Below are 27,432 nucleotides of genomic sequence, written 5' to 3'. Positions count from 1 at the left end.
GATTCTCCGCCTGGCGTATCTCGGAATTTTAGGGCAGAAACATGGCGGGGTGCGGCAGATGGGATGCGGCAATGGCAGAAGTTGTAAATTCTGACCTTGATTTTTGACGATATTCTTTCTCGGACGTCTTCATCTTCTTCATAGTTGATAAGAGGGTTATATTGGATTATACATTGTATGTCGACGCATGTATATTAGTACTTAATGAGAAAACAAAAGTCAATAAAGTAGAATTTTGTTTCCTGGTATGTCACTCAACTCACGTGGGTGGCACGATTTTCTAGTTAAAAATAATATTAACACTTATAAACTGTGTAGTGAGTGCCAGTAATTAGTGAGGAGTTGTTGGATGTGCCACAGGCCCACAACTAATAAAGAGTTAAGCAGGGAATAAGGTTATTTTAAGTAAATTATTACCCATGTATCTTGCTATAAATTAACTGAATTTGAGAATTTTGAATCATTTTATGTATTTATTTAAATAGATATTAAATTATCTTAAATAAGAAAATAATAATATATTAAAAATATCAGATATATATAATATATATTTAAAAATATTATTTTATTTGCCGTATCCCGCTGCACCCGAATCCCCATATTTTCAAATTTAACAAATTCGCGAATCCCCGCACCCGCACCCGTGCTTCCTAGATTGTAGTAGACTTTTGTTTCTAGGTTGGATTCAAATGAGCTATTCAGTTGTTGTATACTTGAGAATTTTTGGGGCGTTATTGGTAAATCATTTGAATAAGTTAAAGAGTGAAGTTCCATTTTGAGATGGTTTAGTTGACTTGAAGCACTAAAATCTTATGTATCAAACTCAACATTCCTCCTTGAAGTGCTGATTTACTGATTCAATAATCTACCAGATATGTTATCCAGTATCCACAGTCAACATGTGATTTCTTAGAGGTTTTACTTGCAGAGCATCCCGTAGAGGCTAGGAATAAATTCACTCACTCTGTTTCAGAAATAACTTCAAGCATGTTGCTAAACGTGGATGCATTTCTCGGACTTGCTGAGATAAACGGATTAGGAGGCATAGCTGGACAGTCTTCTTCTTGGATCATTTGAATCACCTGTTTCATTGAAGGTTGGTCTGCAGGATGCCAATTTATACACCAAAGTCCCACTATAGTTTGCTTTCTTGCTATAGTATGATCCCTTGCTCCAACCATTTTAAGCAACAACATACCAGAACTATAAACGTCTGGTTTGGATGACACTTTCCCAAAATTCTTGGAAAATACTTCTGGTGCAATTTAGCCGATTGTCCCCCTAGCCATAGTCATGGATACTATACTTTGTCCTTTCGCACACAACTTTGCTGAACCAAAATCTCAGACTTTCGGATTGAAATTCTGGTCCAGCAAGATGTTTTGAGGTTTAATGTCGAAGTGGAGAATTGGTTGTGCATCAATCTTTTGATGCTTTTTGAGCTAATTTTGATCAATTCTTTTATTTGTCAAAGATATACCTTTTCATCCTCAAAATATCATGAATGTACCTTTTAACTCTTATAACGGTACAACTTGGAGGTTAAAAGTCTTTTTTGCCACTCCGATTATTTAATGTCACGGTAAAAAGGGTTAAAGGTTATGAAAATATATGCCTTGGGGTCAAAGGTACACGGCGAGAGTTTGGGGGTTTATAGGTACAAATACATATACTTTAGGGGCTAAAAGGTTAATATGCCTTATAAAGACTATTCACTATCCAAATGAAAGTACAATTGGAATTTCTCGTGGAGTGGTGAAATGCGAAAAGATCGTACAAAGATATTTTCTGATTAATTCCTTTAGACATTATTTTTTCGAGAACAGAAAAATTCTTTTAAGTTTGAATTTATTGAACAAGTTAAATTTTAAAGTGCGTTTATGAGACCAAATTTAACAACATCTATATTCCCATTTCTATTAATTTGATTTGAAAATTTTATTTTCAATGTGGATAGTTTTTAGTGATTTTAGTCGTATTTTACTTCCACAAATTAGGTTAGTGTGATGATATTGAGCATGATGGTCATTTTTACTTCTCTGATATCAGTAACCTGCAATAAAAATAATTGTTTGAATTTAATGTCATCGAGAGGGAATGACAATAGGTAGGGTAACAAAATTGAAGTATTGTGAATCAGAACCGCATATTCTTATTACTATTTTTAACCATAATGAAAATTGAAATCTTGTAATCCTTTCATTTAGAAAGAATGTTAGAGTTTTTCTTCTTTCCGGAACAGAACATTAAACAATAAAAAGTACATGTAAAACGAATATTGTGTAATACTGTTATTGAAATGTTGAAAGATTAAAAAGCAGACTTACCCCGTCCATTATAAAATGAACAATGATAGTTTCCTCACTATAGTTCAGAGGAATCATTGCGATCACAATTTGAACGCGTTTTTTTACCAAAATTTTAGTGCAAGTGTGGGTTGATGAATATGATTTACTGGTACAAGTCTCAGTGAAAAATGAAAGAACAATTTTAGTTGTATAGAATCAAACATGAAGGCATGTGGTTAACTGGTAATGGTGAAATTCCAAGACGATTATAACATATCTGATTATAACAATAACAACAAATGTCGTAAACTACTGCATAAGAGATGGTACTGTAACTTATGTTGCTCACAGTTAGTGCCAGTAAGCCACAAACGACGAATACATAGCTAAACTTTCTCTATGGTATCACCTTTATTTTTAGCCGGTTCTTCATTACACGTGATTCTACAAACTTCCATGATTAGTTTTTGTGATTCCGAAAATTAATAAAGTGGACACCTCAAAACTTTGATCAAACACTGTCACTCATAATACTAAGACCTGAATATGTCAATCTCAAATCCAACAAACCTTCCATATGAATCACAATATGCATTTACAAAACTTCTATATGCATAGTTAAAGTACATACCTAACTTCTATATGCATGACTATAGAGCAATACACTGAAATGGGAAATATGCAGATTTGGATATTGAGGGAGAAAGCAACTTCAGATAGAATTCCTGAACAATCACTTGTCTAATTGCAGAGGAGCGTCCCACATATATGGGGAGACATGACTACGTGGAATATTTCAACAAACAGAAAAGAAAATTACAAACAGGTCCTAATAGAGAGCATAAATAACAACGTCTATATCTAGCAGAGTGGTCCCAAGAGGCCAGGTGGCCAAAGCAAGCATAATGAGCAGAATTTCCTTCAATACTCCCCTCAAGCGGAGCTGGAAGCTCCAAGCTTGTCCAAAAGCAGGTAGTGTTGTTTGACTGATAAAGGCTTGGTTAATATGTCTGCCACCTGCGATTGAGTTGGAACATGAGTCGTTTTCAAGTCACCGGCTTTAATTTTTTCTCGAATGAAATGACAATCGATATAGGCTTGGTTAATATGTCTGACAACGGGTTTTCAGGGAATCAGATAACGGGTTAAAACACTTGTCTGAGCCAGTTTTCCTTGTAGTGATCTATTTCCACATGTTTCATTCGTTCATGGATCACCGGATTTGCTGCAATTGAGAGAGCAACCATGTTGTCACAGTGAAGAAGAGCAGGGGGCAGTGAATTAATGCCCATATCCTTGAGAAGAGAGGTCAACCACGTTATTTCACATGCTGTCATTGCCATGGAACGATAGTCCGCCTCTGCAGTAGAACGAGCAACTACGTTTTGTTTCTTCATTTTCCAGCTTACATGAGATTTCCCCAAGAGAAGACAAAAACCAGATGTAGATCGACGTGTCACAGGACAATTAGCCCAGTCGCTGTCCGAGTAAGCATGTATGGCCATATCTGAGGAAGACGTGAGCAGAATTCCCTGTAAAGGATTACCAACAAGATATCGAAGGAGACACTTTGCTGCTTACATATGAGAACTCGTTGGTTGATGCATGAATTGGTTAAGGATATGAACAGCAAATGTAATGTCGGGACGAGTCACTGTCAAATAAATCAACTTGCCAACCATTCTGTGTAAGTTTTGGATAATATTTTCTGAGATTCAACTAGACTACAGTCTTCCTCACACACTCATCTTCTCATATCTTCATAGCTCGACTAATATATATAGCTCTGCTTTGCTTTTTACAGATCTGCGAAAGACAATACATTTACCCACTGTCATTGATTAAACATGGCGAATGGTGGCAGATTTAATTTTGCGGATATGCAAAATCCGCTCTTCTTGCACCCATCTGATGGTCCGCTTTCAATCAGCGTTACCAAGCTTCAAGGGGGTGGAGATTTTCGTTCTTGGAAATGATCTTTTGAACTACAGATATCTGCTAAAAGAAAACTTGGTTTTCTAATGGGTACTGTGATAAAGAACACTACTGATGAGGTTCAAGCTACTCAATGGGATACATGTAATGATCTGGTAATATCTTGACTACACAATAATGTTTTTGATAGTATTCGTCAATCTATACTATTTGTTAACACTGCTAGTGAGATCTGGGCTCAACTTGAGAAACGTTTTATGCTAAGTAATGGTTCTAGAAAATATAAACTTAACAAAGATCTGTTTGGGTTGAGACAAAATAAAATGAAACTGAATGACTATTTCACTGCTATGAGTAGTTTGTGGGAGGAAATCGAGTCAATGAATACTATGCCTATAGTAACTATTGTAGCAGCTGATGTGAATGTTTTTGTAAATGCTATAGCTACCCATAAAGCTGAGTCTAGATTGTTCCAATTTTTAAATGGTCTAGATGATACCTATTCCTCTATTAGAACTCAACTGTTGATACAACATCCCTTACCTACTGTTGAATCTGCTTATGCTACACTCCAACAAGAGGAATCATAAAAAGACCTCTTTACTATTGTTGAAACTGATGTGTCTGCTATGTATGGTCGTGCTCAGAATGAGTATAAAGGGCCTGCGTGTAGTGCATGTGGAAACAAAAATCACAGCACTGATAGATGTTGGACTGTGCTGGGATATCCTAGGTGGCATAGGAAATATAAGCCGAACCAAGGGAATTCTGCTCCAGCTCAAAAATGGCCTCAACATTCGAACAATAATCGATTTGCTCAACCCAGTCATGCCAATAATGTTGTACAAACTGTTAGTACTGGACAAGAAGAAGTAATGTTTACTCCACAACAGCTTTAACATCTTCTCAAACTGTTGCCTCAAAGTTCTAGTGCTCAGATCTCACAGACTTCACCAGTTGAGGAAGATTTTGACAACTGCTTCTCGGGTATGGTCACTTACCACATGTCAGCTTTGGAGAGTGGGGAATGGATTGTTGATTCAGGAGCAAGCGATCATATGACCTCTACTCTTGACAATTTGCTGAATGTTCAGTCGGCACCTCCTGATCTAATTATTAAACTCCCAACTGGTGCTTCTTGCAAAATAACTCATATTGGAGATATTCGTTTGAAAAATGGTCTGCTTCTTCGTAAGGTACTTTATGTGCCTTTATTTAAACACAATTTGATATCAATCCACAAGTTGTCACAAGACAACAACTGTGTAGTCACTTTTCATCCTGAAGGCTGCAAAGTGGTTCATAACAATACTCAACAGACAATGGCAGTGGGAACCCTGAAAAATGGGCTTTATTACATGAAGAATGCTCTGTACAAGGCTTGTGTTGCTAAAGTCAATACCTCCTCAAAAGCAGTGCAGCCTGATTTTGCTCTATGGCACTGCAGATTGGGCCATGCACCCTTGGCAAAACTGAAGTCCATTCCATTCTTGAAGTCACAAGTTGCACCTACTGACAAGATCTGTGTGACTTGTCCAATGTCCAAGTTTGTAAAGCTTCCCTTTGAGCTCAGTAAGTCACATGCTGATGAGAAATTTGCATTGGTGCATATAGACACATGGGGTCCGTACAAGGTGGCTACTAGGGGCAATTATAAGTATTTTTTGACTTTGGTTGATGACTGCACGCGAGTGACTTGGATTTATCTGATGCAATTTAAATCTGATTACTATTCGACAATCAAGTCTTTTTATAATTATGTAGAGGTGCATTTCAAGGAAAAAATTCAAAGCATTAGATCTGACAATGCTTCGGAGTTTGCTGATGCTGGCTGCAGAGAATTTTATGCAGAAAAAGGTATATTACACCAGAAATCATGTGTGGAAAGGCCACAACAGAACGCTCGTGTAGAGCGTAGGCACAAATATATTTTGGAAATGGCACGTTGCTTGCATTTTCAGGAAAATTTGCCTCTATATCTTTGGGGTGAATGCGTTATATCTGCAGTCTATATTATAAATAGGCTGCCAACACCATTGCTGGACAATTTGACTCCATATGAAAAGCTGTTTGGACAGCCTGTGGACTACACTCTCATGAAAAACTTTGGGTGTCTTGCGTTTGCAGCTGATCTCTCGAATTCTGGTGATAAATTTAGTGCCAGGGGTGTGCCATGTGCTTTTGTTGGATACCCATTCTTGCAAAAGGGCTACAGATTGTTGAATCTAACGAATATGCAAGTGTTCGTGTCTCGAGATGTGATCTTTCATGAAAGTGTCTTTCCTTTGACTAAGGCTTGTTCTGAAAGCTACATTCAACCCACACCAGTTCCAATGACCAATTTAAATGCTCAGCCATTTGTTGATGATGACCTGATCATCTCAGATACTGATGACAGTGACAATTCAGAATCTCAACAACAACCTCCTATTAGACACTCGACTCGACAAACCAAGAAACCTGCGCTTGGATGAGCAGCTATGTGAATAGTGTGCAGTCATTTTCAAACATTGCAGAAGTGGTGGACCTCCCACTGGCAAATGATTTTCACTGCTTCTCTGCAAAAGTGACATCTGTTGAGGATCCAATTAGCTTCAAACAGGCCTTGCAACATCCAGCGTGGATAAATGCCATGAACAACGAGCTGACAGCCTTGGAAGAAAATAAAACATGGGTTGTCACCTCTCTTCCAACTGGGAAAATACCCATTGGCTGCAAATGGATTTTTAAAACCAAGCACAAGCCTGATGGATCTGTTGAACGTCACAATAGAAACCTTTATTGCTCATCTAAAACCTTAAGGTGTTAGAGAAAGACCCCAATAGGATCATATATTTAACACTCCCCCTCACTCGAAAGCCCATTTATGGGTCGAAGAGTGAAACACCGGCGCCCATATTTGGGGCATTAATTGCCTTTAGTGTCCACATTAAATTGTGAGAATGTTGGGGGTGGCTGGGAATCGAACCTTAGTTCTCCCGTCAGCCTAAGCTCTGATACCATATAGAGCAATACACTGAAATGGGAAATATGCAGATTTGGATATTGAGGGAGAAAGCAACTTCAGATAGAATTCCTGAACAATCACTTGTCTAATTGCAGAGGAGCGTCCCACATATATGGGGAGACATGACTACGTGGAATATTCCAACAAATAGAAAAGGAAATTACAAACAGGTCCTAATAGAGAGCATAAATAACAACATCTATATCTAGCAGAGTGGTCCCAAGATGCCAGGTGGCCAAAGCAAGCATAATGAGCAGAATTCCCTTCAATAATGACCTTTATTATTAGCAAGTTGTGCACTACACATGATTCTACAAACTTCCATGATCAGTTTTTGTGTTTCCAAAAATTAATTAAGTGGGCACCGAAAATTAACGTTCTATAAGATCATATCCTTGAACAAAGTAATCTGCTGTGAATTAGCAACAGGAACAATATAATGTACATAGCAATTAATAATAAGAACTGCATACACAAGACAATTATACAAAATTCCTTTCTGTTATTTTCAATGACAAAAATTCAAATTCTGAGGTCATCAATCCAGCTAAATTCACCCAAGAGACGGCCATACCTATCTATCAAAATAGGACCCAATTGCATTAACATATCACGTGCAGCTTTTTGTTCTACTACTCTTCCTTTGCTCAAACTCCTTTTTGCCTGATAATCAGAACGAAAGATTTCCGCTGCCTGGTTTTCTGAATTTGTAACGCTCATTGGAACATCACAATCGTCAGGCCGTGATTCTGCCTTAAATTCCTTGAGGACATTTACGATTTCTCCATCATCACAATCAACCACTTTCTTCGCCTGGTCATCAGTATGAACTACTTCCATCATAACATTAGGATCATCAGACACGGGCTCTGTATTGGACTCCATGTGGGCACTAACGACTTCTCTAACATCGACTAACTTTTCCTTTTGCGCAATTGCCTGGAGTTTGAGTTTTTCGAGTTCCATCTTTTTTGCCTGATAAACTTTAGAAGCTTCTTCGTGAGTTGCATGACTCTGTTGGCAAACAAACAGAAGAAACTATCTAAAATAGGACCCAATTGCATTAACATATCACGTGCAGCTTTTTGTTCTACTACTCTCCCTTTGCTCAAACTCCAATGTCGGTTACAACAGTAATATAGGATAATTTTGTAATAAATATCTTTCCATTTACTAGATTCTAGAGGATAACATGGTTTATTTTATCTAATCATTAGTATTTCATTTATAAAAAAAAATCAAATTATTTGTTCATTTAAACTTATAATATAATTTACTAAATGATTTTTGAAACTACCCTTTTATTTATATTTGCAAAATTAACTCTATGTCATATGTACGGCTTTAATTTTGTAATAATTTTTGGGATAAATTGCATTTTCCTATAATTTATATTTTCATATTTGGAAGACTAATTATTTTCACATACTACAGTACATTGAATTAATTCAGATATTCTTTCAAAAAAATATTTAAATGCAAATTTAAACTGGGTAATATTTTTAAAGTGTAATGCTTTTTTAGAAAAAAGGAATATATTTTTGTGTATCACATGAACAAACCTATACTCTCTTTTTAACACAAATGTAGAATTTTATTAACATTTCAAATGAGCAATCATTACATGCAATACATTGGGGTGAATATCTTTACTCCTAAGTATGAGAATATCTTTAAGATTACAACTTTGTAAAATATCTGGTAAGGCCTGTGCCACTATACAAAAAATTTATAAATTCAATTTTGAAAATGACGTAGAAAATATTTAAAAATCGTTATAAATACCGTTAATTGTCACCGGTGATGGTGGAAATATGGCAACTTTGAACTTCATTGAATGAGGGCCGCCTAATGTGTCACACAGACAAAATGCCAACAGAACTGAAATAAATTCCTCCCATTACAGATCAAAACAAGCACGATCATTTACCCACTTTAATCCAATAGTTAAGAAATGATCTTCATAGTCCAAGGTAATCATCTCACACCCAAGCTTCATATTTAGTTGGTAACATGCAAACTAACATAGCACCTAAATTAAGTTATACAATTTTGAACCTAAATTAAGTTATACAATTGAATAACAGTATACCTTATATAACTACTAACCTCTGGCTAGTCATCATGCTTCAAATATTTTTTTTCCACCACGAGATTATGGAGGCCGCTGAAATTTTCCATCACACCAAATTTACACAAAGAAGCAATCTGATCTATTGCAATATTATCATAATTAATATCATTTCTTCATAAGGAATACTGTATTTTCAAACCATAGGAGTTTAAAATCTTGAATCTAAATTCTGAATCTCGAACGTATGATAATAATATCATGTAGTATGGTTTCAACCTAAATGAAAACACCAACGACTCTAACTGAAAGATGCATTTCTCTTTTTTAGAAAAAATACCATTACAAACAGTACAATTGAGCATGTAAGATTATCCAAATATAGAGAAGGTTCCAAATAAACCAAGGACGATAATATTTGGCTACTTGACAGAGACGAGGAGAATAATCTAAGCTTCATATATACCAGAACACCATTTTACACAAGTACACACCCCGCTCTGCTTATCTATGAGGAATATAAATCCGAACCTTACTTAGTGCATTAACGCATTCATAATAGTTCACAGAAAAAATTGAAGCTGAATAGGCCGTGAAAACACAACAAATCACCTATAAGCTCAGGCATCACTTAAATGAAAAATCAACCCATCCCCAAAGAGATTATCTCACTGTTTCATTATATTGAGAAATCCTTGATAAGCAGACTAATTGAAGGTAATACATATGTACAAACAAGGATTTGGCCTGATTCTTCTCCTATCGAATATGTTTTTGTAAGAACCTAATAAGATTAGTGAAGAAATTGGAAGAAAATATGTTTTTAGCCATGTCTAGACTACTACAACCACATAATAGCAAAGTCCTCCTTAACGCGCTTAAATTGCAGATGAGATCAAGAAAACACTTAAAATCACAAATAAAGTTTTCTCCATTGCAAGTGCATTCAACCATTATGAAGATCATCAAGCTGTTCACCCTAAAAAGGTCACCCTGTACCCCTTTTAAATGTAAACAATTATTAATCAGTATAATGTGTAAGATACTATATAGGAAGGGAAACCAAATCTTGCAATCCTTTCATTCAGAAAGAATGTTATGGTTTCCTTCTTTCTGGAACCACTTTAGTTGCATTGCTATAGAATCAAACATGAAGGCAGGTGGTTAACTGATGGTAATGGTGAAATTCCAAGATGATTATAACATATCTGATTATAACAATAACAACAAATATCGTACACTATTGCATATGAGATGATACTGTAACTTGTGTTGCTCACAGTCAGTGCCAATAAGCCACAAATGACGAATACATAGCTAAACTTTCTCTATGGTATCACCTTTATTTTTAGCCAGTTCTTCATTACTCGTGATTCTACAAACTTCCATGATTAGTTTTTGTGATTCCGAGAGTGGACACCTCAAAGCTTTGATCAAACACTTTCACTGATAATACTAAGAGCTGAATATGTCAATCTAAAATCCAACAGATCTTTCATATGAAATCACAATTTGCATTTACAAAACTAGAAGCTAAAGTAAAATTAACGTTCTATAAGATCATATCCTTGAACAAAGTAATCTCCTGTGAATTAGCAATAGGAACAGTGTAATGTACAATGCAATTAATTATAAGAACTGCATACACAAGACAATTTATACAAAATTCCTTTATGTTATTGTCAATTACAAAAACTCAAATACTGAGGTCATCAATCCAACTAAATTCACCCAAGAGACGACCATACCTATCTATCAAAATCGGACCCAATTGCAGTAACATATCACCTGCAGCTTTGTGTTCTACTATTCCTTCGCTCAAACTCCTCTCTGCCTAATCATCAGAAGGTACAATTTCCGTTTCCTGATCTTCTGAATCAGTTGTGCTCATTGTAACATCACAAACATCAGGCCGAGATTCTGCCTTAACTTCCTTGTGTACTTAGCCGTGCTATATTAAAACTTTGCAATCCACTATATTAAGTGTGATGTAGGCCATACTGGTAGAAGGGCATTTAATTTTGAAACTCCATCTGAAAGAAGAAACATGTGTGCCACATCATCACCTACAAAAGAAGAGGGTGAGGTTGAAATCCAGCAGAGACTTATGGAGGGAAGAAATGCTTGGAAATTAAGAATCTCGAATAAAAAAGCAGTAGGGAGCACAACTACTTTCTAAATTATCGCCTCAAAATTATTAATTCCGGTATTCTCTGTGAGGAACACTTCATATGTATATAAAGATTGACACTATATACACTACAAGAAATTTACAATCCGACAACACTTGACAGACAATGGTTAAAAAAAAACCGTCGTCCTAAAGAATCATATAACGGTGAATTGAATTTGCAAAAAAAATAGTTGTGTGAGCTCCAGAACAGACAACGGATATCCATCTTTTTTAAACTGTTGTACAAGTTGTATCCTCTCATCGAGTCAAGCAACGGTTTTTTAAATATAGTGTTGTTGTAGATCTTTAACACAACGATTACAAACCGTTGTTACTATGTTAACGTATAGGGTTAGAAGACAACGGTTTTAACATTACATTGTGTAATTCAGACAACGGTTTTTTAGAAAGGTTGTCCTCTAAACCATCAAACAACGGAATGAAAACAGTTGTCTAAGGAATTTCAATGGGTACCACATATTGAGGTGGCAGCACGTGATAGGTGGTAAATCATTCACAAGGATTACTGAGGTGGCGAAATGAGAGCCCTTCATTGAAATGAGATTTGATATCGGCCGTTAGATCGAAAAATAGCTAATATTCTTATACAACGGTTTTATGTTAAAACAAAAGTGTTGTCTTAGTTAGTCTCATACAAGCTTTTAGGTATTACATTGTGTAATTCACACAACAGTTTTTAGAAGGGTTGTCTTAAAAACCTTCATACAACGGAATAAAACAGTTGTCTGAAATAGTTATTTTATAATTTAAATGGGCACCACCTGATGAGGTCGCAGCGCATGATAGCTTGTAAACATATTACTCGCATTGCTGAAGTGTCACAATGACAACCCTTGATTGAAATGAGATTAGATATTAGTCGTTAGATTGAAAAAAGCTGATATACTTACACAACGGTTTTATAATAAAAAAAAGCGTTGTCTTAGTTTGTCTTTACACAATGGTGTTTCAAGGAAACCATTGTAAAAGTATTACTGTATAAAATGAGATTCCCGATTACAAAGTTCAATTTTTAAATGATTTTTTCGATGATCCAACCGTACGGATGTTACGATATATCAATTTTAGTCATATGAAAAAGTTATTAAAAAATTTAAAATTCATCGTGCATGTCAGGATTAGAAAAATCTAGTAAAAGTATCACTTCCAACAACGAGACTCGTTCCTGATTTACAAGATTAATTTTTAAAATGATTTTTTCGACGATCCAACCGTACGGATGTTAAGATATAGCAATTTTAGTCATAAGAAAAAATTATTAAAAATTTTGAAATTCATTTTGCATGTCAGGATTAGAAAAATCTGGTAAAAGTACCCCTCCCAACAACGAGACTCGTTCCCGATTTACAGGATTAATTTTTTAAAATGATTTTTCGAAGATCCAACCGTACGGATGTTAAGATATATCGATTTTAGTTATAAGAACAAATTATTAAAAAATTTGAAATTCATTTTGCATGTCAGGATTAGAAAAATCTGGTAAAAATACCCCTCCCGACAAGGAGACTCGTTCCCGATTTACAGGATTAATTTTTTAAAATGATTTTTCGACGATCCAACCGTACGGATGTTAAGATATATCGATTTTAGTCATAAGAAAAAATTATTAAAAAATTTGAAATTCATTTTGCATGTCAGGATTATAAAAATCTGGTAAAAGTACCCCTCCCGACAACGAGACTCGTTGTTGATTTACAGGATTAATTTTTTAAAATAAGTTTTCGAAGATCCAACCGTACGGATGTTAAGATATATCGATTTTAGTCATAAGAACAAATTATTAAAAAAATTGAAATTCATTTTGCATGTCAGGATTAGAAAAATCTGGTAAAAGTACCCCTCCCGACAAGGAGACTCGTTCCCGATTTACAGGATTAATTCTTTAAAATGATTTTTCGAAGATCCAACCGTACGGATGTTAAGATATATCGATTTTAGTCATAAGAACAAATTATTAAAAAATTTGAATTTCATTTTGCATGTCAGGATTAGAAAAATCTGGTAAAAGTACCCCTCCCGACAACGAGACTTGTTCCCGATTTACAGGATTAATTTTTTAAAATAATTTTTCGAAGATCCAACCATACGGATGTTAAGATATATCGATTTTAGTCATAAGAACAAATTATTAAAAAATTTGAAATTCATTTTGCATGTCAGGATTAGAAAAATCTGGTAAAAGTACCCCTCCCGACAACGAGACTCGTTCCCGATTTACAGGATTAATTTTTTAAAATGATTTTTCGACGATCCAACCTTACGGATGTTAAGATATATCGATTTTAGTCATATGAAAAAATTATTAAAAAATTTGAAATTCATATTGCATGTCAGGATTAGAAAAATCTGGTAAAAGTACTCATCCCGACAACGAGACTCGTTCCCGATTTACAAGATTAATTTTTAAAATATTTTTTTTGACGATCCAACCGTACGGATGTTAGGATATATCAGTTTTAGTCATATGAAAAAATTATTAAAAAATTTGAAATTAATTTTGCATGTCAGGATTAGAAAAATCCGGTAAAAGTACCCCTCTCGACAATGAATATAAAAATATATTAGCTTTTGTCATATTAAAATATCAAAAACATTCAAATTTATTTTATATTATTTTATAAAAATAATTTCTTAAATGTATTTATAAAAAATTTATAAGTATACAATATTTATTTATCGAGTTTTCTTGTTATAATTGGTTTCCCTCCTTCAACTTTTCATTTCCCCCTTCTTTTCTTTTCATTACCCGCTCCCCGCTCCCCCTCCCCTTTCCCCTCCCCCTCCCCCACAATCTTATTTTTGATAATCAAGTTGGGTTTTAGTGGAATTAAGGTCCATGTCACATTGACACCCATGTAAAGCACTCCCTGGACATCTATTAAGCTGAATATTAAGTAATAATAAATATAGTTACCCAAGTTTGAACTAAAGTTATAAAAGAGAATTTAGGACGATATTTTGTATTTCATTTTTACATGCCTTTTTAACCTGCTCATATTTAATTAGTTAGAAACACAAAGTAGTTCACTGCTGCATTATTAGCAGGATTACGTTTTCAAGCACTTAGAATTCGTGAATAATTTGAAATTTGCTACGGTGGTGATATTATAGTTTTGATATGAGTAGGCAGTTGATATAACTGTCAGGATATTGAAAGAAGGAGACATGGATGCAATAAAACTGGAGGGCGGATCACCTTCAAGAATTACAGCTGCAAAAACTATTGTGAAGTGCTGTTTAGGGCTTACTCCTCAAGCTATTAGTGTTCTCGTGGGATTTAGGCCTCAAGGAAAAAATGTTGTTAGTGTTGTCAAGGTATCTCCAATGTGTATTTATATCTTCTTAATGTAAATTAATAAGTGTTTCTTTGAGAAATACTTATCAATATGTTGAATTAAGGTTGTGGAGACGGCAATGACATTACAGGAAGTTGGATGCTTCTCTGTTATTCTTGAGTGTGTGCCTTTACCAGTGGCTGCAGCAGCAACATGGGCTCTTAAAATATTTACCACCGGAATTGGGGCTACAGTCATCTCTACTGTATTAAGGACTGTGAGTGAAAAAATCACAACTCTACTGGACCTCCTACAAAAACAGGAAGCAATAATGCTAAGTCAGGTAAAACTGATATCTCAATGCACTTAAATGAAACTCCACTACAGCTACTTTCTCAACTTGAATATGCAGGTGTTGATCCTTTGTGCTTGATAGAGAAGAGCGAGGTTGAGTTTATCACAGAAAACGTCACCTCATTCAGAAACAAGGTGCAACAAGCCTGAAGACATGTCTCATCTATTAGAGAATGGAAGTAATAGTCAAGACTTAAAGTTTCCCCCTGCTAAGAGAGTTGTTAATGGCTGCAAGACAGGGTCAAACAATGAGGATGTAAGAGAAGCTACAATACTTATAGAGAATCTTTGTATTGCAAATTTAATTTCAATTGTGAAATAACAATTGGATTATCGTAATACAATTTTTTTTTAAAATTGGTTTATTTTAAATAATGAGATTAATTTTGTAAACAATTGTGTGAAAGCTACTTCAAAAATGGTGAACACCGTTGTATGTTTCACTGCACAATTTTTTTTAAAAAAAAACTGTTATCTTTTGATATTCTTTGCAGTGGTTTAAATCTTTTACACCATTGTCTTTTAAACATAAAACATTCATGACAACAGTTTTTATTAGTTAAAAGAAGTTTATAAACCGTTGTTTATGAAAATATTGAATAAGTTAACAACAATGGTTTTTCTACAAAACCATTGTTGTTAAGTTAGGTAGACAATAGTTGAATAAAGAAACGGTTGTTTAAACAATTTCCTAACAATGGTTAATATAGAGTTCCCGTTGTGAAATCTTGATTATAACCAGTATTAAAAAATATTGTTGAAACTCCCTTATTGTAACTGTATTTACAACCGTTGTCCAATCTTCGATCACACGAGTGCTGGATAGACAACGGAAACTCTACTTGTCAGATAACGGTAAAAAACAGTTGTATGATTGCAAATATGTTGTAGTGATAGATCCAAGTAGTAAAATTCAAGGACCACTTTCTATGGTGCAGCTACAAAAGTGGAGTACAACTGGATACTTCCCCTTGATATGAGGATATGGGCGTGTTATAACCAAGAGAACTCCATACTTTTGACTGATGCCTTAAAGGATCAGTTTCATGAAGCTGCTTCATTTCCAAGTAATAAATCTTGCGAAGGAAGGTCCGGTTAAAATTTATGTGGATAATAGATCCACAATTTCTCTAGCAAAAAATCAGTGTCACACAGTCAGAGCAACCACATCAATATCATATATCACTTCATTCGAGAACAGGTGAATGATAAAATCGGGGATTTAGTACATTACAACACAGAAGAAAATTTAGCGGATATATTTACAAAGCCGTTGAAGCCGAACGTGTTTCATAAAATAAAAAAGAAGCTCGGAATGCAAAGTCGAATTTGAGGGGGAGTGTTAGAATTCAAACTCGAACTAAAATAAAAGTTTACATTATTCTTAGTAGTAATAAAAGTAAATAAAGTATATATCTTGTTAGTGTGAAGGTTTAGTTGTCCAGAACCTAATGTCAACAAATGCTGCACGCACAAGATCAGGAAGACTGTATGACATAGATTATGGTTGTGCCTGGGAAAACCCATCTGGAAAGCTTTGAATACATGTGAAACAAAGAAGTAATATCATGCACCCGATATACATGCACCAAATATACATCCCTAGAAATAAGGTGGGCTAGCTTGAATTTGGCATATGAAACTAGGGAATACACACTGAACCTATATGCTAGCTTCATGCAGGTCAAAGCTTCCAGAGTATATACAGCACCTAGTTGCTGGAAATAAGGCTGGACAATAGTTAATATGGTAGGCTGATATGAATTATAGCTTATATAATTAGATCAGCAAGTTAAATTTATGTAAGCAGTGACATAATCCTCTGTAGGTCTATAAATAGAATTTCTTAGTAGTCTTGTAATTGATTCAACTGAATTGTAAGAGTAAAAGAAAAGAGCTGTAGCTCCAGAGAGATAAAAAGGCTGAAGCCTGTGAGAGAAAATATGTTGTATGCTCTATTTATATAATATATATACACAGTGTGTTGAGTGTGAGTTTTATTATCAAAATAATATAAACATACAGCCTGTGTTCTTGAGTCAAAGAAGTTGAGTAAAGCCCATTCACGTTTCCAACAAGTGGTATCCGAGCCAAGGTTACGTTCGTGAAAAATGACGAATATGATGCAACCCAACATTCCAAAATTGACGTCCACAAATTACGGGAATTGGAGTATCCAAATGAAGGTGTTACTCGGTTCTTATGATAATTGGGAAATTGTCAAAAATGGGTTCAACGAGCTCGCTGATGCAGCCGCTGAAGCAACACTTCTAAATGCCGAGAAGACGGCGTTTAAGGAGATCCGGAAAAAAGATAAAAAGGCGTTGTATACAATTATTCAAGGTGTTGATGAATCAACCTGTGAAAAAATTTCTAAAGTAAAAACGGCAAAAGAAGCGTGAAAGATTTTGCAAAAATCATTCCAAAAAGTTGAAAAAGTTAAAAAGGTGCGGCTCCAGGTGCTACACGGGGAGTTCGAAAATTTGGAGATGAAGAATTCAGAAAATATTGGTGAATTTGTTACGCGTTTGAAAACAGTAACAAATGAGATGAAAAGAAATGGTGAAAGTCTCGACGATGTTCGGGTGATGGAAAAATTACTTCGTTCGTTGACAAGGAAATTTGATTACGTTGTTACTTCTATCGAGGAGTCAAAGGACTTGTCCACAATTTCCATTGATGAGCTCGTAGGTTCACTTCAAGCCCATGAGCAGCGAATGAACCAGTATGATGACGCAAGCCATTTGGAAAAGGCGTTGCAAAGTAAGGTATCCATTGGTGACAATTCTGGCAGTAGGAGTTCTGTACGTGGAAGAGGTGGCTTTAGAGGTGGCTACCGAGGTGGACGAGGTCGTGGAAGGCAGTCTTTCAACAGAGGCCAGAATTCTGAAGGTTATCAACAATCTGGTCGTAGTCAAAATTTCAGAGGTCGTGGAAGAGGCGGATTTCAATGAGGTGAAAAGTCTCAATTTCAATGTTATAATTGTAATAAATTTGGTCACTTTAGTTATGAGTGTAGAGCACCAAAGGTGGAAGAAAGAAGTCATAATGCAACAACAAAAGAAGATAAAGATGTTGGTTCTGCTATGTTCCTCACTTACAAAGGAGACGAGGAGAATAAGAAGAATATTTGGTATCTTGACTCAGGAGCCAACAATCATATGAATGGCCATAAAGATTTATTTACGGAGATAGACGAGACCATCAGCGGAGAAGTTACTTTTGGTGACTCGTCAAAAATTCCGGTCAAAGGAAAAGGTACAATTATGATTGTGTCAAAGAATGATGAGAAAAAGTATATAAATGATGTTTATTATATACCTGCTTTGAAAAATAATATCATCGGTCTTGGACAACTTGTGGAGAAAGGGTATAATATTCAGATGCAGGATAATTCTCTCATCATCAGAAATCAGGTTCGAGAATTAATTGCAGATAAGGAGATGTCAAAGAATTGCCTGTTCACACTTGATATGCAAACAAAAGTGTAGAAGTGCTTGAAATCAGTCATTAAAAATGACTCGTGGTTATGGCATTTAAGATTTGGTCATCTTGGATTTTCTGGCTTGAAATTATTGTCAAAGACAAATATGGTGGACAGTTTGCCAGAAATCAACGAACCAGAAAATTTGTGTGAAGCATGTGTCAAGGGAAAACAACACAAACAAAGTTTTCCCGTTGGAAAATTGTGGAGAGCTAGGAGGCCATTGAAGATAGTTCACACAGATATAGCTGGTCCATTTGATATCCCATCACTTGGAGGTAATAGGTATCACCTAACATTTATTGATGATTTTAGCAGGAAAAGTTGGGTTTATATCATCAAAGAAAAATCGAAGGCACTTGATAAATTCAAGGAATTCAAAGCACTGGCGGAAAAATAAAATGGGCATTATTTGAAGACACTCAGATCAGACAGAGGAGGCGAGTATACTTCAAATTTGTTCAGGAGCTTCTGTAGGGCACATGACATAAATCATCAGTTGACAACGACATATACTCCTCAACAAAATGGCGTTGCAGAAAGGAAAAACCGCACAATTCTAGAAATGCCAAGGGGTATGGTGAAAGCAAAACACTTTCCAAGAACTTTCTGGGTGGAAGCTGTTTTGTGTGCAGTTTATTTTCTGAATCGCTTCCAACAAAAAGTGTCAGAAACAAAACTCCAAATGAAGCATAGAGTGGAAGTAAACCATCAGTTGGACATCTCAGAATTTTTGGGTGTATTGCTTATGCCCATATTCCTGATCAAAAAAGGAAGAAGCTAGATGATAAAGGCGAGAAATGTATCTTTACAGGATATGACAAAAAGAGCAAGGCGTACAGACTCTATAATCCCCTAACGAAGAAATTAATCATTTCTCTAGATGTTGACTTCGATGAATCAGATTACTGGAGATGGAGCGAGGATGAAAGAAAAGTTGCTGGTTTATTTTTCAATGGTGATGACGATGAAGGTGATAACCAGAACATTGAAGATGATGGAGATGTTGATCAAACTCCTCCACCAAGTCCAAATCAACAAACTCCTGGATCGACACCATCAATGGGAGGAAGCCGCAGTTCAGTGGAGCACCGAGAAAGATGCGGAGTCTGGATAATTTCTATGAAGCAACAAGTCCGGTACAAACATCTTTTGATTATTCTCTATTTTGTTTAATGGCTGAATGTGATCCAGTTACATTCGAGGAAGCTTCTGAAGAAAGAAAATAGAACAAAGCCATGGATGAAGAAATTAGCGCAATCAAGAAGAATGATACATGGGAGCTCACAGATCATCCAAAGGACATAAAGCAATTGGCGTCAAGTGGGTCTATAAAACCAAGATGAATCAAGATGGAAAAGTGGAGAAATACAAGGCGAGGTTGGTGGCTAAAGGCTACAAGCAGAGATATGGCATTGACTATGACGAGGTATTCGCTCCAGTTGCAAGAGTTGATACCATACGACTTCTGACAGCAATTGCAGCTCAGAACTAGTGGAAAATATTTCAGATGGATGTGAAGCCAGCATTTCTGAATGGTTATCTCGAAGAAGAAGTCTACATTGAGCAGCCTCCCGGTTATATTCAGAAAGGCCAGGAAAATAAAGTCTATCGGCTGAAGAAAACACTATACGGGCTGAAGCAAGCTCCTCGAGTATGGAACACAAAGGTTGATGAGTACTTTCAGAAAAATGGTTTTGTGAAGAGTCCATACGAGCATGCTCTCTACACAAAAACAAGAGTCCATACGAGCATGCTCTCTACACAAAAACAAATTCAGGGGGAGATATTATGATCATTGTCTTATACGTGGACGACATGATCTTTACTGGAAACAATCCTGGTATGTTTGATGATTTTAAGAAAGTTATGACTAATGAATTTGAGATGACAGATATTGGTCAAATGTCATACTTTCTTGGAGTCGAGGTGAAGCAAAGCAAAGATGTGATTTTTATGTCTCTGAAAAAATATGCGGAGCAAATTTTAAAGAAGTTCAGAATGGAGGAATGCAAGCCACTGAGCATGCCAGCAGAAGCAAGCATAAAGCTCAGGATTGATTCAACGAGGGAGTCGGTAAATCCGACATTGTTCAAAAAATTGGTTGGAAGTCTGAGGTACCTAACTTTCACTCATCTAGATATTATGTATGCAATTGGACTGGTTAGTAGGTACATGGAAAAGCCGAAGCAAGATCACTTCATGGTAGCTAAAAGGATTTTGAGGTACATAAAAGGTACACTTGATCAAGGTCTGTTTTACACGCATTCTCAAAATTCAAACTTAGTTGGCTACTCAGATAGTGATTATGACGGTGACTTGAATGAAGGGAAAAGCACTTCAGGCTATGCTTTTCATATTGGTTCAGCAATATTTTCGTGGTCATCAAAAAAGCAGCAGACAGTTGCCCTCTCAACATGTGAGGCGGAGTACATGGCAGCAGCATCATGTGCATATCGGGCTATGTGGCTAGGCTACATATTGGGCGAGTTAAACCTTGCGAAGGAAGGTCCGGTTAAAATTTATGTGGATAATAAATCCGCAATTTCTCTAGCAAAATATCCAGTGTCACACAGTCGGAGCAACCACATCAATATTAAATATCACTTCATTCGAGAACAGGTGAATGCTAGAATCGTGGAGTTAGTGCGTTGCAACACAGAAGAAAATTTAGAGGATATATTTACAAAGCCGTTGAAGCCGGACATGTTTCGTAAAATGAAAAAGAAGCTCGGAATACAAAGTCGAGTTTGAGGGGGAGTGTTAGAATTCAAACTCGAACTAAAATAAAAGTTTACATTATTCTCACTAGTAATAAAAGTAAATAAAGTATATATCTTGTTAGTGTGAAGGTTTAGTTGTCCAGGAACTAATGTCAACAAATGCTGAACGCACAAGATCAGGAAGACTGCATGACATAAATTATGGCTATGCGTGGGAAAACCCATCTGAAAAGCTTTGACTACATGTAAAACAAAGAAATAATATCATGCACCAGATATACATCCCTAGAAATAAGGTGGGCTAGCTTGAATTTGGCATATGAAACTAGGGAATACACACTGAACCTATATGCTAGCTTCATGCAGGTCAAAGCTTCCAGAGTATATAAAGCACCTAGTTGCTGGAAATAAGGCTGGACAATAGTTAATATGGTAGGCTGGTATTAAATATAGCTTATGTGGTTGATTAGAACAGCAAGTTAAATTATGTAAGCAGTGACATAATCTTCTGTAGGTCTATAAATACAACTTCCCAGCAGTCTTGTAATTGATTCAAGTGAATTGTAAGAGCAAAAAAAAAATTCAGGTGATAATTTAAATCAAGAAGTCAAATGATGCGAGAATGATCCTTATTATAAAAATCGAACTTCAAGTGAACTAACAGTTAGTAAGAATTCTGTCAGTCTTCTGAAGATACTTGGAAAAACACACCAGCTGAAGCTTCTTCATGTACTTTGCATTTAAACTCTGTACTCTCCCTGGATTTCTTGAATGTAGCAGCCCAACATGGTAAATTAAATATAACAGATGTTCGCAGTTCTTCACAGCACAGAGGTGAAACCAATGGAAACATGGAGTCTGTCTTGTGCAGTGCTCATATGGACTTAGGCTTTCCAGATTTTCCAAAGACGAGCATTGGTTACCCGAAAGAACTTGCTGACAAATCCCAACAATCCGTGCCATTAATTACTTATCATGATTCAGGCCCTAACTGGAGCAGCACCTCTAATATAATGGTCAATGAATGGGATTTCAATCCCAGTTCAGTATCCTCAGTCAAACCAGCTGAAGGGCTGTGTGATCTTGTTACTAAAGCTACTTCTTTGGACAACAAACTTGCTCATTACTTTGAAACCCATTCTGCATCTTATGAATCCACTTTCCAGCTTTCTACTGAACCAAATGAGTTTACCACCTTTCCTGATGAAATAATATTAAATCTCTGGGAAGAAGTTGATGCAATGGAGGCCCAGCAAGTTTTGGCATCACCTACGATAGGAACAAACAATGGTGAGGAATTATGAAATAAATCTTTATAAATTACCCCGACTTGTTTTTTACTGTTTTACTAAATGCTGTTGTCCCCTGAATTTTAATAGTTCTTCTTTAATGCATGTTTCACTTTGTCAGGGGGAACTCAGAAACCTGCTGCAAACAAATAGCTGTTGTCATGCAGAACACTTCCTGGAAGTAATCAACTTGCTCTTGCATTTCAGACTTTCAATCATGTAGTTCAAAAATTTCCATTTCCTTAAAACTATTATCTATTGCGGTCATCTAATTAAGCAAAGCACAACAGAAAGCTGGGATCTCACATAGAAGCACCCGGGAGTTTTGATAATGAATTTAGATCGACACCAATCATACTGCACAAACATGAAGATTTAAACTCTATCAATTTTTTTGGTCTTCAACTGTCTTCTAATATTATATCATTGCATAAAGTATGCATTACCATATCATGAGTACTGGGGTGAGTGGCAACTTTCTGACATTATGTGAAAAATTAAACGCTTGCTATAAGCAATGAGGTCACGCACTCATGCTAATAATACTATGTTGTCCTGGGTGCCATTTCTCCTATTTCTTCATCTGCTTTGCAATTTACTGTTTTAATTCTTTTTTCCAATTTTTTTCCTTCTCCTTGCTTATCTTTCCTTTTTTATGTTAAAAATAGATAAATTTCTTTTGATAATGCATAAACACATTCATGATAATTCAGCAGAAAAAAATGGAGCTGAATAGTCCATGAAAACTAAACAAATCACCTTTATAAAGCTCAGGCATCACTTGATGATTCAGTTACCTGAAATATCAACCAATCCCCAAAGAGATTACCACACTGTTGCACTTATACTGAGAAATTCTTGATAAGCAGACTAAAGGAAGGCAAGACATATTCACAAACAAAGGAGTGGCCTGATTCTTCTCCTCTCATATATGTTTTAGTAAGAACCTAATAAGCTTAAACGCGCTTAAATTGCAGATGAGATCAAGCAAACACTTAAAATCACAAATAACGTTTTCGCCATTGCAAGGCATTCAACCATTATCAAGATTATCAAGCTGTTCACCCTAAAAGGTAACCATGTACCCATTTCTCAATGTAAACAGTTATTAATAAGTATTAATATGTTAGAAAATTAGGATTTTAGAGCTTAATTTAATTATGTTCTTGATGTTAATCCTAAAATCTAATGATTGAAAATTGTTCAATGATATTTGAACTTAAATTTTCATGTATGGTTTTAAGAATTTTCTTAATGAAATCCATATGAAATGAGAGATGAAAGTAGCTTGGAAAAGCTTGGAAAATTTGAGAATGTTTGTCCCACATTGAAATAAATAAAGGGGGTTGTGTGCTTTATATGGTATTACCCACATGAGTAGTATACAACTACTAAGGTGTGTGATGGTCCATTGTGTTGTTGTGTGCTTCACGCGCGCACACACCCACACGCGCGCTCCGCCACGCACCGCACCGGACCGGACCGGGTCGAAGGGCGATTTGGGCGAATGTCTCGGCGTCTCGCGTAAGCGAGACGACCTGGGCGAGGATTTTATTTATTTGAGAATTATTTTAATTCAAATTTATTTATCGGTGATTGGATTATTGGGCTGGGTTCTGAAATAGGCTAAGTAGTCTAAATATATTGAACCTGCAAATAATCTGATCTGTAACAAGTTCTGATATAAGAATCAGAACTGATGAATAAAATCAGAACTTAACAAGTTCTGATATCAGAATCAGAACTTAAGTACTGATGAGTCGAATCAGAACTTAAGTACTGATGAGTCGAATCAGAACTTAACTTAAGTTCTGATAATAATGTGGGTGTTAATGTGAAAAGCTGTTTACAAATAATTTAAATTCAAAAGCTGTTCAGTTTTGATTTTTTCATTTATGAATTCAAAATCTGATCAGTTTTGATTTTTTCATTAATGGAGCAGTTTAATTCAGACATTAAGTGTGTGGACAGTTTCATTTTTCCTCTCCTATAAATAGAGGCTAAACTGAATGAATACAACACACTACATTCTCATCTCTTCTCTTCAATCTCTCTGCATTTCTCTCCCATAAGTCCTGAAGTGCTGATATTTTCCGGCGACTGAGGTGCTGGTCGAAGTGGAGGTTTTGTTGCTGCTGTTAACATGGTAGGGGGCAATAATCTCTTCAAGAGCAGCCAGGACTTCGAGCAAGGCCTGGTGACTCAGCTGTGATTATTTTCTTAAACCTTTATTTCAGTCACTGTTGAAAGCTATGGTTTCGGGTACATCTTTCTTTCTCTCTTCGTTATTTCAGTTACTGATTTTGTTTACCTGCATGTTTTATTTTGTTAACTGTGGTCTTGGCCTAAACTTGTTAAATTCTTTATACACTTGCCTCTATGTTGCTATACTTGTTAGTGAGTTTCTCAACATTCTTGAAGAGATTATTGGTTATTTAGAATTTAGCATAATGGTTAACGAAAGTGAGGTTATCGTTGGTGGTGGTAGCAGTTCGGGTGCAACTGCTGGGGCCATTGATTGGACCACCTATAGTTTCCCACAAGCTGTTGAACTAACCGGTTTACCGGAGAAATTCAACGGTGGCATTGGCTTTTCTCGCTGGCAGAAAAGGATGAAGTTGTGGTTGACTATAAAGGGTCTGTGGCCGGTTGTGGAATATGAGAAACCAGTAGTGGATCAAGAGAAGGCTGACACAGTTAAGGCTTTTGCGAAGTGGGCTGAGAAGGATGGAGTGGCTAGAGCGGCCATTCTTGCGGCACTAACAAACACTTTGTTTGATGTCTATTCTTCTGATGCCTACTCTGCAAAACTCTTATGGGAGAAGCTGGACTAGACACATAATACTGACTCACAAGGTCTAGAAAAGTATTCTGTGGCAAGGTTCCTCGAGTTCAAGCTGGTGGACAATAAGTCCATGACTGAGCAGGTGCATGAGTTCAAGATGATAGTGCATGCTTTGAAGGAGTCTGGAATGAATCTCCCGGAGAAGTTCAAGGTGATGAGTGTGATTGAAAAGCTCCCGAAGTCTTGGGAAGAGTTCTCTCTCTCCCTGAAAAGACAGAAAGGAGAGATCACCTGGACCAACCTTATGCTGGACATCTCGGTGCAAGAACAACACAAGTCCAAACAGGGACATGTGATGCCAACTGAACACGGTACCTCGAAGGTAAACATAGCAACTGTAGGACAAAAGAGGAAGGCTTTTGCTAAGAAAGCTAATAGTAATAAACCTAAGAGTGACAAGGACAAGGCCAAGAAACCCAAGGCAAACAAACCATGCTGGTCTTGTGGGCAGGTTGGGCACTGGAGTAAGGACTGCCCTACGAAGAAAGCGAAGAAAACCGAGGTAGAACAAGCAAATGTTGTGCTTGGAACCGCAAGTGGGCCTGTAGTGAACATGGTTGTTGGTGAGGCTACGACTTCTGAAACCAACGTTGACCGGTATGTATCCTACAACCCTGTGATATTTTCTACCTATCTGTCAAATGAATGGTTGATAGATACTGGAGCTAATGTACATATTTGTGCTGATATTAGTTTATTTGTATCTTATCAACAGAGTCATAGCCTGACTGTGAAGATGGGGAATGCTAGTGCTGCTCAAGTACATGGAGTTGGAAACGTGGATCTGAAGTTCCCTTCAGGACGTATTCTATCTCTGACGAGAGTGCATCATGTTCCCGACATGCGTAGAAATATAATAAGTGGAAGCTGTTTAGTTTCTAGTGGTTTTGAAATTTCGTTCAAGTGTAATAAAGTAGTTCTTATTCACACTGGTACATTCTTTGGCAAGAGTTACTTGTCAAATGGTTTATTTGTTATTAATGCGGATCCCGTTTTGGGAAGTTTGAATAATAATGTTATTCCTACTGTTAATTGTATTGAATCCTCAAATATATGGCATGCTAGACTAGGTCATTTAAACTTTGGTGCTCTTAAGAACATGATGAACTTAGAGTTGATTCCAAAATATACCATAGAAAAGAATTCTAAATGTCAAGTATGTGTGTGTGCTAAATAGATAAGGAAACCTTTTCATAACGTTGTTAGGGATTCAGACTTGTTAGATTTAGTACACACTGATATTTGTGAATTTGGTGGTGTGTTGACCAAGGACCAGTTTAGATACTTCATTACTTTTATAGATGATAGTAGTAGATATTGTTATGTTTATTTACTTAGACATAAGGATGAAGCACTTAGTAAATTCATTATATATAAAACTGAAGTAGAAAAACAAACTAGTAAGTTACTTAAAAGATTGAGATCTGATAGAGGTGGTGAGTATACGAGTAATGCTTTTAATGAATTTTGTGCAAACAATGGTATAGTTCATGAAGTTACTCCACCATACACACCTGAGTCTAATGGGGTTGCTGAGCGAAAGAACAGAACATTTAAAGATATGATTAATAGTATGCTTATTAACTCTGGGTTGCCTAAATACATGTGGGGAGAGGCTCTAAATACGGCTTGCCATATTTTGAATAGAGTCCCTCTGAAACACATGGATAAAACACCCTTGGAGTTATGGAAAGGCAGGATGACTAGTCTTAAGTATCTTCGTGTGTGGGGGTGCCTTGCTAAGGTGCTTGTTCCTGAACACAAGAGAAAGAAACTAGGTCCAAAGACTGTTGACTGTATCTTTCTGGGTTATCTTGAAACCACTACAGCTATGAGATTTTTAGTGTTAAAATTTGACATAGATGGTATAGTGGCAAACACGATAGTTGAATTTCGAGATGCGACATTCTTTGAGGATGTCTACCCTATGAAGACTGGAATACCTGAAATGACTTCTGAGGAAGATC

At 36.2% G+C, this 27,432-nt stretch overlaps 1 protein-coding gene across 1 annotated transcript; it reads left to right on the top strand.

The window, feature by feature from the left end:
• Positions 1–21,911: 21,911 nt before the first annotated feature.
• LOC141675257 (uncharacterized) lies at positions 21,912–23,117 on the top strand. The gene is made up of 2 exons (XM_074481969.1): positions 21,912–22,621; positions 22,742–23,117. Exons 1-2 carry the CDS (start codon positions 22,183–22,185, stop codon positions 22,771–22,773), a joined length of 471 nt encoding a protein of 156 aa, XP_074338070.1. The 5' UTR covers positions 21,912–22,182; the 3' UTR covers positions 22,774–23,117.
• The last annotated feature ends 4,315 nt before the right edge of the window (positions 23,118–27,432 follow it).

Source organism: Apium graveolens, chromosome 7 (genome assembly GCF_009905375.1).
Source record: "Apium graveolens cultivar Ventura chromosome 7, ASM990537v1, whole genome shotgun sequence".
NCBI lineage: Eukaryota > Viridiplantae > Streptophyta > Magnoliopsida > Apiales > Apiaceae > Apium > Apium graveolens.
The sequence above is the reverse complement of the archived record's forward strand: the minus strand, read 5'-3'. Positions and strand labels throughout refer to the sequence as shown.